At 43.8% G+C, this 13,987-nt stretch overlaps 1 protein-coding gene across 1 annotated transcript in view; it reads right to left on the minus strand.

The window, feature by feature from the left end:
* WASHC4 (WASH complex subunit 4) overlaps nucleotides 1–13,987 on the minus strand; it is a 987,939-nt gene that overhangs the window by 549,440 nt on the left and 424,512 nt on the right. The window contains exon 22 of the mRNA XM_085653223.1: nucleotides 5,027–5,181. Within this exon, the coding sequence (XP_085509349.1) occupies nucleotides 5,027–5,181 (155 nt within the window). The remainder of the gene's footprint in view (nucleotides 1–5,026; nucleotides 5,182–13,987) is intronic.

Raw genomic sequence — 13,987 nt, forward strand, 5'->3', positions numbered from 1 at the left:
AATTCAAATATAGAGTGGTTGAAAGTAGACTATACATCGCGGAAGCAGGTCCCATGGTTTTAGGCTGCTGGGATCAAGGAGAAATGGGAACTGTACTTGACCCCAACAGTCCGGACCCAGTATTGGTAGTACAACCATGTGAGAGATCGGAACAAGAAGTGCTGACGTAGTACCCAGAAGTTTTTCTGGTGTAATTGGAGAATTAAAAGCATTCCAACACATAATCATGCTGAAACGTAATGTGAATCCACAGGTGCATAAAGTAAGGCATATACCCTTAGCCTTAAGGGAGGAAGACAAATGTGAACTGGAGAAGTTGAGTTCTGAAGTGGTAAGTAAGAGAGTGGAAGCATGTCAGTGGGTTTCTCCATTAGTTATTGCCCGGAAGGTGAATGGTAAACTCAGATTATGAGTAGCTATAACAGATTTAAATAGGAACATAATCGTGAACTAGATTCCTTTGCTGAAAATAAGGGAAATGTTTTCGGTCACCAATGCGGTCAGATGGTTCACAACTATCAACCTTACCACTGCTAACCACCAGGCTCATTTACATAAGAACAGCAAAAGTTTTACAACATTTATTACGCCTTTCGGATGTTTTGGGTATGTAAGATTTGAATTTGGTTTAGCTTCTGCTGCAGCAATGTTCCAGTGCATAATGCTCAAATTGTTTAAAGAGGTCAACAGCATTAAGTTTTTTCAAGATGACATTTTGATTATGGGGGGGAAAGACCAAGGTTGAACATGACAAAACGGTTAGAAGAGTAATGGATATTTTAAAATCCAAGGGCTTAACTGCAGAGTTCAAGAAGTGTAACTTTGCCAGACAAAGTGTAACGTAACTAGGTCATAAAGTTTCGGTGGAGGGTGTCAAGCCGAAGAAAAAACTGTTAGAGGCTGTAGAGCAGTCACCGGTACCCAGCAGTAAGGACGAGGTTAGAGCCTTTTGAGGTTTGCTGAATTTTATTCAAGGTTTGTAGAGAACTTTTCTAGTAAAACGTACAACATTAGACAACTTCTAAAGAATAGGAACATGTTTCAGTGGTCAGTAGTGTGCCAGCAGAGATTTGAGTCGGCAGAACTTGAAATGTGCACTGCATTTCCCATGCAAGGTTTCAACCCTACATTAAGGTCTATTGTCACCACTGATGCGAGTGGCAAAGGCATCAGTGCAGTTCTGATGCAAGTTAATGAGCGGGATGAGGAATGTGTAGTCGTTTTTGGCTCGCGCTCACTAACTTCGACTGAAGAAAAGTATTCAGTGATCGAGCAGGAAGACTTAGCTTGCGTATGGGGGTTAGAACAATATAGACCTTTCATTTTGTTTTAAGGAGCGGCCATAAACCGCTTACTAAGGTCCTTTCCATGAAGGGGTTGTACACTGCATCTTCCTGTTTTGCAAGATTGTCTGTGAAGCTACTTGATTTTAATTACAGTCTACAGTATATGTCTGGGGTGCGGAACAAAGTAGCTGATTTTTTAAACAGGTTACATCGACCTGTAGTAGGTACCCCAGGGGGAAGACATTGACCAAACCGTATAGTCATTGTCCCTCGCCTTCTGAATAGATTCCCAAGGGAAGAGGTAAATGTGATTACAACTAAAGATTACAGAAGGGGGGCCTGTAAGAAGTATCGTTCCCAAAGTTTTAAAAACGTACTGGGAAGTGAGACAAGAGTTATCTATGGAAAGTAACAAAATACTAAGTAATGCTAGAATTGTTCCACCTAAACGTTTATGACCCAGGATAATGGATTTGTGCCAAGAAGGGCACCTAGGAATAGCCAAGACAAAGAACGGTATTTAAGAATGTTGCTGGTGGCCCAGAATGAGTCTAGAAATTGAAAAGATGGTCAGATTATATGGCTTGTGAGAATGCAGATAAAAGTCGAGTTACTTTTAGACCACCTTTGTGTCCTGTTAGCGTCCCAGAGATGCTTTGGGAGAACATAGGTGTTAATATAAGAGGCCCCATTTTGAATGGCGCAGTCCAAATCCTAGACAAAGTTTACCAGAAGGAGGGCTTACCCAAGCAAGTCATCACCGATAATGGGGCTCAGCTTACTGCTGAGGCGTTTTGGAATTTCCTAGAACGCAATGGCATCAAACATTCTACTACCCCACTCTATCATCCTGCCTGGAATGGTGCAGTAGAGAAATTTATTAGAGTGATCAAAAAAGCTTTACAGTTGGCTAAAAATAACATAATGGAGTGGAAACTTGAGCAGTTCCATACTATTTGGGCACTTAAGATTGCCCCATGTTCCACAGAGGGACGTAATCCTTTCGAATTATTTAGATGCAGGACTGCATTTTCCAATGATAATATTGGTTGGATGCCTAAAACTAAAAGGGTGGTGTGGGACCCTAAAGTTGTAAAGGCAAGGATTGATGAGGCTAAAGTGATGTACAAGGAGTATTATGATGCCAAACATGGATGTAAACCTACATATCTGCCTGTGGGGGACTTGGTAAAGGTGAAAAGATCTGGGGTTCTGCGGAGTGGGGATTGCAAATTTTCAAGACCATAAGAGGATGAATAATTTTTTTCGGAATGCTGCATTTATTGAGCAACGGTAAGGTACGACATATGAGTTTCTCATCCATATGTAACAAAAGAACAGTGCAAGGGGGCAAGGAAAGAAAAAGAACCTTTGATTGGTTGTCTGATGAGGGAGAAAGTTCCACGCCCATAAGATATCATACTCTGAATTTTGGGATTGGTAAGGAATAACGCTGATGGGGACAAAACAGGACGGTTTGGAAGAGTTGTGAAGAAACCAGTTAAGCTAAAAGATTACATATGTGAATAGGAAGTTATAAGTCAAAATGTATATAGAAACCAGTTAAACTTTAAGATTACATATATGAGTAGGAGGAAGTGATATTTCAGAAATGTATCTATGTTTCGCACATTCATGTTTTTTTAATCTTGCATTAATTAAAGGGGAAGATCTGTTGTGAACATAGAATGCTACCATGTCATAACGGTTGTCATGGCAGGGTTTGGAATGTAACAATGAGACGCAGCGCTAAAGGGTGGAACAGGAGTTGGTTATGTGAACTAGAGAAGGGTGGAAGCATCTGCGTGTATTGTACCAGGATTCAGGAATGAATCTCAGCTAAGGAGGATGTGTGAGCAGTGATTCTTTACACACCCGCCGCATGCCAAGATAGGTGCATGCAAGAATCCAGAGCTGGAGACTCTCCCCTTACACCCTTCCCTTGTTTCCCTGGCCAGTTCACTAGAGCGAAAATATATACAGCTCAATGACCTGGTTCATAAACGGAGATCTAGCCCCGAAGGAAGGCACTGTAACAATTGCTTAGAGTTGCCAATAAAGGTGTCCTAATTTAAGCCCAGGCAAGAGTGATCTTCTATTTTGATTCTGAAAGGTCCAAAACTAGTGATTATATTTTAAAAATAGCACTGTTACAGAGACCATCCTAGATCACATCATTAAACAAACCAATATTCTAGAACGCTTATCATTGCTGGTTGTTAAACATGCAGGACAGGGTACAGAAGTGTTTTTTCTCCATAATGAAGAATGAGAATGAGAAATGAGTCATTTTAATTTCTTTGCAGTAATGTCTGGATTCTTTAAAGCGTTAATATGATACTAACTAGCCTCATTCCAGCAACTTCAGAATGTGTTAATCTCCTTGGGAGAGTTGGGAGCACTGAAGGATTTAAATCAGGATTTCAAATCTAGATGGAGTTCATTCAAGCCCCCAGCACAGGAGAGCAGTTTCTCCAGCTAGGAGTCATTGAAGGGGTGGCTGGAGTTTATTGGCTACAGATTTTTCAGATGAGGACAGAATCTAAAATGGGAGGATTTGATAATCTATGTCGCTAGTTGGAAATGGGGTTCCAGAGAGAGATGTATGGATTTAAGGCTTACCTAAAACACAAAGGGCATATGTACAAACACATTCCCCCATAGACACAGAACGGGTAAAACCCTTTGATACATCTGGCCCAAAGTCTCCAGCAATTTCTGAACCTTTGCTCTTTTATGAGGTCCCCACAATGCTGAACAATGTTTTGCTACAGGAGAGCCTTTTAGCGTTTTTCCACTTTACCCTATGTTGTTGGATCGGACCTGAATGATTCAATCGCCAACTTTCTGGTAAGAAGGTAATAGATTTTTTTGTAACCCAGCTTAAACAGTAGAGTAATAGTAGAAGTACTGACAAATCTAGAAGTTTTCTATGGTGATATGAATGGAGTAGAGGAACGAGCGATATGATCATTATCAGATAAATCACTAATTCATCACTGTAAAGATACTGCGGGACTGGAAAACTCAGGAGAGGACTTTTTAGGTTCTTGAATCTGTGTGGCGGGTTTGAGGAGCCCAAATGAATGGTAAACGGTTGTTGGGCCTACCTCTAGCCAACAATGGCTCATATTTAATAGACTGCAATGGAAACTCAAATTCATCCAAAGGTTAATGCATTTAAAAAAAAAAAAAGATATTGGATTGCTTGCTGCAGTAAGAAGATATGTATATCCTCTGTGAACAGTTGGAAGTTGAGCCTGCATTGCTTGATGACCTGGCCCAAAGGGTGCATCAAACAACATGGAACATTCAAAATGGTGACCAATGTCCTAAGTATAAAGTGAGAGAGTTACATTTTTTGACACACTCGAGGAAATTTACCAGAATGAAACAGCATACAATTGATAACAAACTGACCGAATTGAAAATGTTCAAAGGCAACCATTAATTTTGTCATAATAAGATTGTTAAATCACCATATGACTCAGTAAAGATCATACAGTGCTAGAATGGTTTACGCTTGCAATGCTTTTGGACAGTTGAACTACTCTTCCACAATATTTGTGATAAAGGAATCTCTGGTTAATGATTATCTAAATCAATATGCTTAATGGCAAGGTAAGAATCATTGTGTACCTTTTTGAATGTTTTAAAAAACAAATTCATTGGAAAACTAAACAATGTTTAGTAGTCACATTTCCTTGGAAGAAATCATTTTACACAGAATATTAATTCACCTGTTCTAATGTTTGACTTGGCAGATGTGCCTCTGTCATAATTAGTCCATACCGCTGAGATGCTAGGTTCCTCATTTCACTATAAGTGGCCCAGTCATGAAGAGCTACTGTGGTTAGATTGTAAAACGTTGAGTCCAGATAGTGCGTCACATATGCTGAAAAACAAGAAAGAATACATCCAGAATAATGTGGCACAAAGATTTTAAGACAAGGCTAGAAACATTTCAGTCTTTCATCCATAGCTGCATTTTGACCAGAGTCCGACCAGCACCAGAAAAGCTCTAAAAATAACTCCACGACAAAACATGAAGAATACCTAATAAGCTTTAGCCGTCATCAATAAAGTAAGCAATTAAACTGATAGTGTATCATACACAAAAAGATCATTAATCATAATTGATGATTTACAGCATCTGACGGACAAGTGCTGTAATTCCTGAAAATCCAATGTAAAGTCTGTGGCATACCAGGCACACAATGGTTCAAGTTAGGACTACAAGTGACAACAAACTCAGAGCCTGCATGACTACCTCCGGGCCGTGTCATACTGCCCAGACGTACTGTACAGTTCATCTTTTCTAGTCTGCAAATGCTGAGTCTAGAATACCAGGTATCAACTGCCTGGTACACTCTCTAGTGTGATCCCCCTCACCACAAATTCTATTTAACCCACTTACTGATCATTGCGTGTGACTATTCTTCCTGCCCATGCATGCATCTCATTATCATACTCTGTACTTAACTTCAACATCAGGGGTGTGGAATTCCTATTGCCCGACACCTAGGACATATTGTTTGGGGTCAAGGACAAGAAGTGTTCATGTTTATTTTGTCCATGGGACAAGCAGGCCCAACCTCTTGCAGCACAACCCCTTTGGCTGCCAGATTACACTACCACAATATGGATCAGGGAAGGGCATTGTCTGCAATTAAGGTAATAGTTGTGCCTATACGTTCATGCTGATCGAACTTGTATTTAAGGTTCATTAATACAAAGCCTTTAGGGTGAGTGCTCTAAATAAATGTATGTTCAGACTGCTCTACTGACAGTAGTTCCAGTATAAAAAAGTGTACATCCGTTTGCAAAGTTTAACAATATAAGGCTATGTATAATGCTTCCAGGATGCTCTCTGATTAGATGCAAATATATGCAAACGATTGAAAGCAAGATTGAGGATTTTTTGCTTTCAAAATAAAATAGTCATAAAAAAATGCAACTAGGAAAAAAACATTTTGCTAAACTACTGTGAAATTTTAGGTACCATTTCTTTGAAGCATTGATTAGCAAAATGTGTTGATGCATGCCAGTATTTCCCAAAAATATTCAAAATGGAAAATCAGTGTTACCAGTTGCAAAAAAACTATAGGGAACATGAAAATAAATAAGCATTGGGTATGCCTCTTGTGGTCAGCCATTTGGTTATGTCAATGCCTGACTTGTTTTGATGTAGGTTTTGTAAAACTTTATTGTTGTGGGTGCTTCCTGGCTCCTCATCATTGTAACAAATATTGGTGAAAGCAAAAATATTTTTGGTCTCAAAAACCAAACATTGCCACAGTAGTTCCAGTCAGTGAACAAAACTACTTTGAGTGCAAATATGCTCCTTTTGAAGAAAGATCAGAATGTTGTTACTCACTGTCAAGTCAGTAAGACTTAAAAATGTGCCCAATTCTTAAAGTCACAAAAGAGCATCCATGGTATATGTCTTTGAGTTGTGCAGATTTACGGCTTTCATTACTTGACAAGAATTTACAGAAGTGGGTCAGGAAGTTGTACTCCTCTAAAATATTTGTTAACTGCATTTTATCATTGGCAAATAATCATGTGTATGTTTCCTCATTCGAGAATCTGTTGCACTGTATCAAGTTCACTTTCCCACCAACTACTTTTTCCCCAAACCCTGGAAGAAGTTTTACCTCCAGTCTTGTCAGGAGTAAATTTCCAACCTTGCCCTATATCGGGAAAATATTAGAAACAAGCTGATGAAAACCCATAAAATGTGCAAGTTGGTTGGTTTGCACTGACTCAAACAGCCATTCCGACCATAGGGAACTATTGCTTACCGCTACCTCCTGTGCGGAAAGATGGCAAAACAAGGGAAATGCTAGCATTCAAACCATACTATGGTATGAGCTCTGGCATAATCAGAGAGGCTATTTTCAGAGCTCTTAAATAATAACATTGCTGCCATAATTTGTCGCCACACTACATGGCACCAAAGGGACAAGTGGATTTTGTTATAGAACAAGTAGTTTTATGAAGCATCCTGGCCCATAGACAAGTAGGTATTTTATTGAATTCCACATTCCTGAATATCATAGTTATCCTCATTTACGCCACCTATGCGTTTAGTCACATAACAGTTATTCCACAAGTCCCAATGTCAACTATCATCCAACCTTATTCGCTGGGTGTCCTTCTTACACTTCCTACTTTTTGCAGAGGGTTCTAAAGGAAGTGGCGGTTTAGGGGATGAACCGCAATAAGGGTTCCATTTGCAACTTTTGTGGTTAATGCTCAGGGCATCGCCCTGTTTGAACTTACTAATACTTTAGACAGAGTAGCGCTAAACAATTGGATGCCCAAGTGGGTTTTTTCTTTCGTAACAAACGCCTGGGGTCAGGCACGACCCAAAAACTTCAATAAAGATCTATTTAAAAAAAAAATTAGATGCCAACCAAGATGCCATTCTGACTGTTGTTCTTTTCCTAACTCAGCAAGACCTTTTCCTTCCAGACATAATTTGCAGGATCTAGCAGTAAATAATGCATTTAGCAGTGGTCACCTTTCTGAAAAACTAGTTTCCTCACCATTCAAACCCTGAGGGCAAACATTTAAGAAACATCTGTTCCGAAGGAGGCAGCAATGTATAACTGTATTTCAATGTCACCTAGGTAATTCGAGACTAGGCCTTTAATACTGGTGAACTCAGTAAATTGTACTTGTTTTTTTTTTTTTTTTAAATAAAAAAGTAACATTTCATAAAACCGAGAGACCACTAGAAAGAACAGTATTGGCAAAAGAACAGCAGCACAGGTGTTATTGTTCGTAGTTAACAAGCACAGCATTCAACTTCTCTACTGGCTTACTGATCCGAGACCATGCCCATTAACTAATGCCTATACAAAAAGGGAGTGCTTAAAGAGTCCCAAAAATTATTTCGAATGTTCAAAAAGTTTATATTGAAGCATTCTCTTGTGAACCTTATCCTATGAAAAATATGGTCCTACAGATATCCAATAAAGCAGGAGCCATGAAATTGTGTTACAATCCAAAGTTTTCTTTTATGATTCTTCCAGTAATCATCCTACATTAGCCCAGTCAACGAATTTCATTCCCAGAATGGGACTTCATCAGTTTTTTATACAGTTTATCCAATGAATCGTCAGTAGGACTTGTGCAAGAAAGCTTCTCGTGGAAGGAATATTGTGTATGTCTTTGCAATATACACAGGTCCTAGTGAGGAACAGGAAAAATGACCTCTGTTTAATGTATACTATTGACGATGAGTGATCGGATAAACTGAATAAAACCCTGATAAAGTCCCATTCTGGGGAAGAAATGCGTTGGCTGGGCTAATGTTGGATGAATACTGAAAGACTCAATAACAGAAAAGTTTGAATTGAAACACAATTTCATGGCTCCTACTTTATTGGATACCTGAAGAACAAGTTACTTACCTTCGGTAACGCTTTTTCTGGTGGATATAGTATCTGCCTGTGGATTCCTCACCTTGTGAATATCCCCTGCGCCAGCAACATTCGGAAACTTTTGTAGCAGTCCACGCCGATGAAGTCAAAGACGACGTCACAGAGACACGGCTCCGCTTGCGACTCCGCTGACGTCACCGGATCCATAAGAAGACCTCGTCGGCATGATGACGTCAGTTCCGCCCATTTTTTCCGTGCCTTCGAGGCACACGGACGGACTGACAGCAATATATACACAGTATACACAGTTCATAATATACAAAGCAACACACACAGTGTGGAGAATAAATAGGAAGGCAAAATAAATAACACACTGCCTTTAACAGTAACAAATACATTTTGAAACACCATCATTAGAATTGTAGGTATACAAGGGTGGACAACGGGGAGGCGGGTGGGTCAGTGAGGAATCCACAGGCAGATACTGTATCCACCAGAAAAAGCGTTACCGGAGGTAAGTAACTTGTTCTTCTGATGGATACATCTGCCAGTGGATTCCTCACCTTGTGAAAAGATTCTCACAGCAGTCCCACTCCCGGAAGAGGGTGTCCACCCTTCTATACCAGAAAGTCCTGAAGGACGGAACAAGCAAAATGTCCGTCCCTCCTCACCTCAGAATCCAAGCAGTAATGCTTCGCGAAAGTGTGGAGGGAGGCCCAAGTTGCCGCCCTACAAATGTCCTCCACAAGAACACCTCTAGACAAGGCAGACGTAGAAGACATAGCACTAGTAGCATGAGCCCTTAAACGCTCTGGAGGTTCCTTACCGGAGAACAAGCAAAATGTCCGTCCCTCCTCACCTCAGAATCCAAGCAGTAATGCTTCGCGAAAGTGTGGAGGGAGGCCCAAGTTGCCGCCCTACAAATGTCCTCCACAAGAACACCTCTAGACAAGGCAGACGTAGAAGACATAGCACTAGTAGCATGAGCCCTTAAACGCTCTGGAGGTTCCTTACCGGCCAAAAGAGTAACATATCTTGATGCACAAGACAATCCATCTGGAAAGGGTGCGCTTGTGCACCGTTCTGCCTTTCTTGCAGCCAACAAAGCCCACAAAGAGCTGGTCGTCAACTTGAAAGTCTTTAGTCCTATCAAGGTAGAAGCTCACCGCCCTCTTAGGGTCGAAGCGGTGAAGCCGCTCCTCCTTGGAAGGGTGAGGGGAAGGATAGAAGGTAGGGAGGGTAATGGACTGCCCCACATGGAAAGGAGTTACCACCTTAGGCAGAAAAGCAGCCCTGGTCCCGAGTACCATTCTTTCAGCATGAATGGTCAAGAACGGGGGTTTTGAACTCAGAGCTTGAAGCTCACTTACCCTCCTTGCCGAGGTGATCGCAATGAGAAAAAACGTTTTGAAAGACAACAGTCTTAAGGGACACTTGTGAAAGGGCTCGAAGGGAGAACCCATCAAGTAAGTTAAGACAAGATTTAAATCCCATTGAGGTACAATAAATGGAGTAGGCAGAAACTTGTTTGTAAGGCCCTTCAGAAATCGTAAAACAATAGGTGATTTGAACAATGACGGCTGATCCGGCAAGCAAAGGAAAGCCGACAAGGCCGAAAGATATCCCTTCACAGTGGCTACAGCAAAACCTTGCTGAGCAAGAGAAAGAGCAAACTGAAGAATGTTGGATAAACGAGCCTTCAAAGGGTCAATAGATTTCTCTCCGCACCAAATAACAAATTTAGACCACCTATAGGAATAGATAGATTTGGTGGAATGACGTCTAGCAGACAAAATTACATCTACCACATCTGGCGGGAGAGAAAAAGAATTCAGGTTGCCCCGTTCAATCTCCAGGCATGAAGGTGTAAGCTCTGGAGGTGGGGGTGTAGAACCTGCCCTTCCATCTGAGAGAGGAGGTCTGCCCTGAGAGGGAGACGGAGCGGAGGGCACGAGGAGAGGTGGAGAAGATCTGTATACCACACCCTTCTTGGCCAATCCGGGGCGATCAATATGACTCGGGCCCGGTCTTGGCGTATCTTCCTCAGAAGCCGAGGAATCAGGGGTATTTGAGGAAACGCGTAAAGGAGATGCGAGTCCCATCTCAACTGAAACGCGTCCCCCAAAGCTCCCTGCATCGGATACTGGAGACTGCAGAATGACGGGCAGTGAACGTTCTCGTGAGTGGCAAACAGGTCCACCCGAGGAGTTCCCCACGTCCGAAAGACGTGACGAACCACCTCCGGATGGAGCCTCCACTCGTGTTCGGCGGAGAACTGCCGACAGATTGTCTGCACGCACGTTCAGAACTCCGGCCAGATGATTTGCCATCAGACAAATCTGATGATCCTGAACCCAGGACCAGAGACGCAGAGCCTCTCTGCTGAGACAATGCGACCCCACTCCTCACTGCTTGTTGACATACCACATCGCGGTAGTGTTGTCCGTCAAGACTTGAACCGACTGACCGCGAAGGGAGGGGAGGAAGGCCTTGAGCGCCAAACGTATCGCCCGCAATTCCAGAAGGTTGATGTGAAGCAACCTTTCCTCCGGAGACCAAAGACCCTTGATCTCCAGATCCCCCAGATGCGCACCCCACCCTAAAGTGGATGCATCCGTTATCACTGTGGCCACCGATGGAGGTAGATGAAAGGGCTTTCCTTGAGACAGGTTGCCCTCCACACTCCACCAAGACAGATTCGCTGCAGCTTCTCTGGAGATCCTCACAGACTCCCTGAGATCTCCCTTGTGCTGATACCACTGCCTGCGGAGGCACCACTGTAGTGCCCTCATGTAACGGCGTGCATGGTTGACCAACAGAATGCAGGAGGCGAACCGACCGAGCAGACGAAGGACCTTCAGGACTGGAACGACCGCTTCATTGTAAAACAAGGGAATAATTTCCTGAATGTCGAGAATCCTTTGCGGAGGTGGGAATGCTCGACACACAGTAGTGTCCAGTACCGCCCCTATGAACAGGTTTCGCTGAGAGGGCACCAGGTGAGATTTGGGCGCGTTTTATCGAGAAACCCAACATGTACAACAGCTGAGTTGTATCCTGCAGATGATGAAGCACCCTCTCTGGCGACTCTGCTTTGATCAGCCAGTCGTCCAGATAGGGGAAAACTGGAATACCCGACCTTCTGAGATGGGCTGCCACCACTGCCATCACCTTGGTGAAGACTCGAGGCGCAGTAGTAAGACTACACGGTGGGACCGCAAACTGATAATGTTGCGACTCTACCGTAAACCGGAGATACTTCCTGTGCGACTTTAGGATGGGGAGGTGGAAATAGGATGGGGAGGTGGAAATACGCATCCTGCAAGTCGATCAACACCATCCAGTCCTCCTGATGCAGCGCTTGAAGAACCTGCGCAAGGGTGAGCATCTTGAACTTCTCTTGCTTTAGAAAAAGATTCAAGATCCTGAGGGCCAGGATTGGACGCAGCCTGCCATCCTTCTTTGGAATCAGGAAATACCGGGAGTAACATCCCTTACCCCTTTCCTGCTCCGGAACCACCTCTATCGCACCATTTTTTAGCACCGTTAGGACCTCCTCCTGGAGAAGAAGAAGATGGTCCTTCGAGCAAGCACCTTGGCAAGGAGGGTAATTTGGAGGAAATTCCCAAAAGGGAAGGGCGTACCCATTTTCTACAAGATCTAGAACCCAAAGGTCTGAAGTAACCGATTCCCAATCTTGTAGAAAATGGGTAAGCCGGTCCCCCACAGGACCAGCATGATCCAGAATGGTGGATCTAGGGCTGCTTTGCATTTGTGGACGGGACTGAGGAAGAGGAGGAGGAGGAGGAGGAGAGCCGCTGACCTCGAGCACGACCTCTGATTCTGCCTCTGTAGCTCTTATACAGAGTGTTCTGCTGCTGTTGCTGCTGCTGCTGGGGCTGCCTGGAAGTACGAAAGGATGACCTTCCAAAGCCCCTCTACCTCCTGAACAAACCCCTAGGCTGAGTTTGCAGACCCAGAGATTTGGCCGTGGCTTTGCTCTCTTTAAATCTTTCGAGTGAAGCATCTGCTTTCTTACCAAAAAGACCAGAGCCGTCAAAAGGCAAGTCCAGGAGCGTTGCCTGCACATCAAGGGAGAACTCAGGTGACTTGAGCCACGCACTCCTCCTTGTGGCAACAGAAGAGCCCATAATCCTTGCGACAGATTCAGCGGTATCCAAGCCGCTTTGGATTACCTGACGTGCAGCCGCCTGGGTGTTCGACAGTAACTCATTAAAGTTCAGTCTATCTTCCTCTGACAGTTTTGGGGCCAGTTGTTTTGCTGAATCCATAAGAGCATGGATATATCGGCCCAAAAGACAGGTGGCATTTGTCGATTTTAAAGCCATACTGGCAGAAGAGAAGACCTTCTTGGCCGATTGGTCTAATTTCTTTGCATCCCTGTCACTCGGGACTTGGGGAAAAGCACCTGAAGATCTTTTGTAACAGGCAGCCTGAACCACCAGACTCTACGGAGAAGGATGGGAGGTCAGAAAGTCTGGGTCTCCTGGAGCCGCCCTATATCTCCTTGCAACAACCTTAGAGACCGCAGGAGCAGAGAAGGGCTTACGCCATACTTCCATTACCGGTTCAATAATGGCATCATCAAAAGGAAGCAAGGACTCCGATACAGAGGAGGGAGAGTGTAGAACCTCTGTAAGGATGTTTTGGTTTAAACTCTGCAGATGGTAACTGCAGATCCAGAAGCTCAGGCGCCTTTTTAATAACAGATTAGTAGGGAGCCACATCCTTTGAAGGAGCATCAGCAGGAGGAGTAATCTCCCATTCAGGTAACAAGTCCAGGCCACTAGCCTCCTTCAATTCCTCAAAGAGATCATCTGATTCCATCAGCTCACCTTCTTCCACTTCTTCCATCTGGTACCTTTGTTCCTCCAGTACCCTTTGAGCCTCCCTCCTGGATCTGATCCTCACAGCAGGAGTCGGTGGTGCCGTAACCGAATCCTACGGCGGCAGAGCCGGCGTCGAGCGCGGATCCAAAGGAGCAGCCGGCGTCGAACGAGGCCGAGTCGGCATCCGTGAAGATGGAAGCGGCATCGATGTCCTCGGCGCCGGTAAATGCCAAGACTGCGTCGCTGGAAAAAATGGCATGAAGGGAGCCTGAGGGTAAGCTTGAGGAACTCCCAAGCTGAAAGCCATAGGACCCATGGGACCCGAAGGCGCACCAGAGGGGTACAAGGCTCTGGAAAAGACCCCATACATCGCATTCAAATAATGCGTCGGATCTTGACCTGGGCCTGGAAACGAAGGATATGGCTCAGGCTGAGGCATCACCGGACTCGGGCCGATCGG

This window comes from Triturus cristatus, chromosome 4_1 (assembly GCF_964204655.1).
Source record: "Triturus cristatus chromosome 4_1, aTriCri1.1, whole genome shotgun sequence".
In the NCBI taxonomy this organism is placed as follows: Eukaryota; Metazoa; Chordata; class Amphibia; order Caudata; family Salamandridae; genus Triturus; species Triturus cristatus.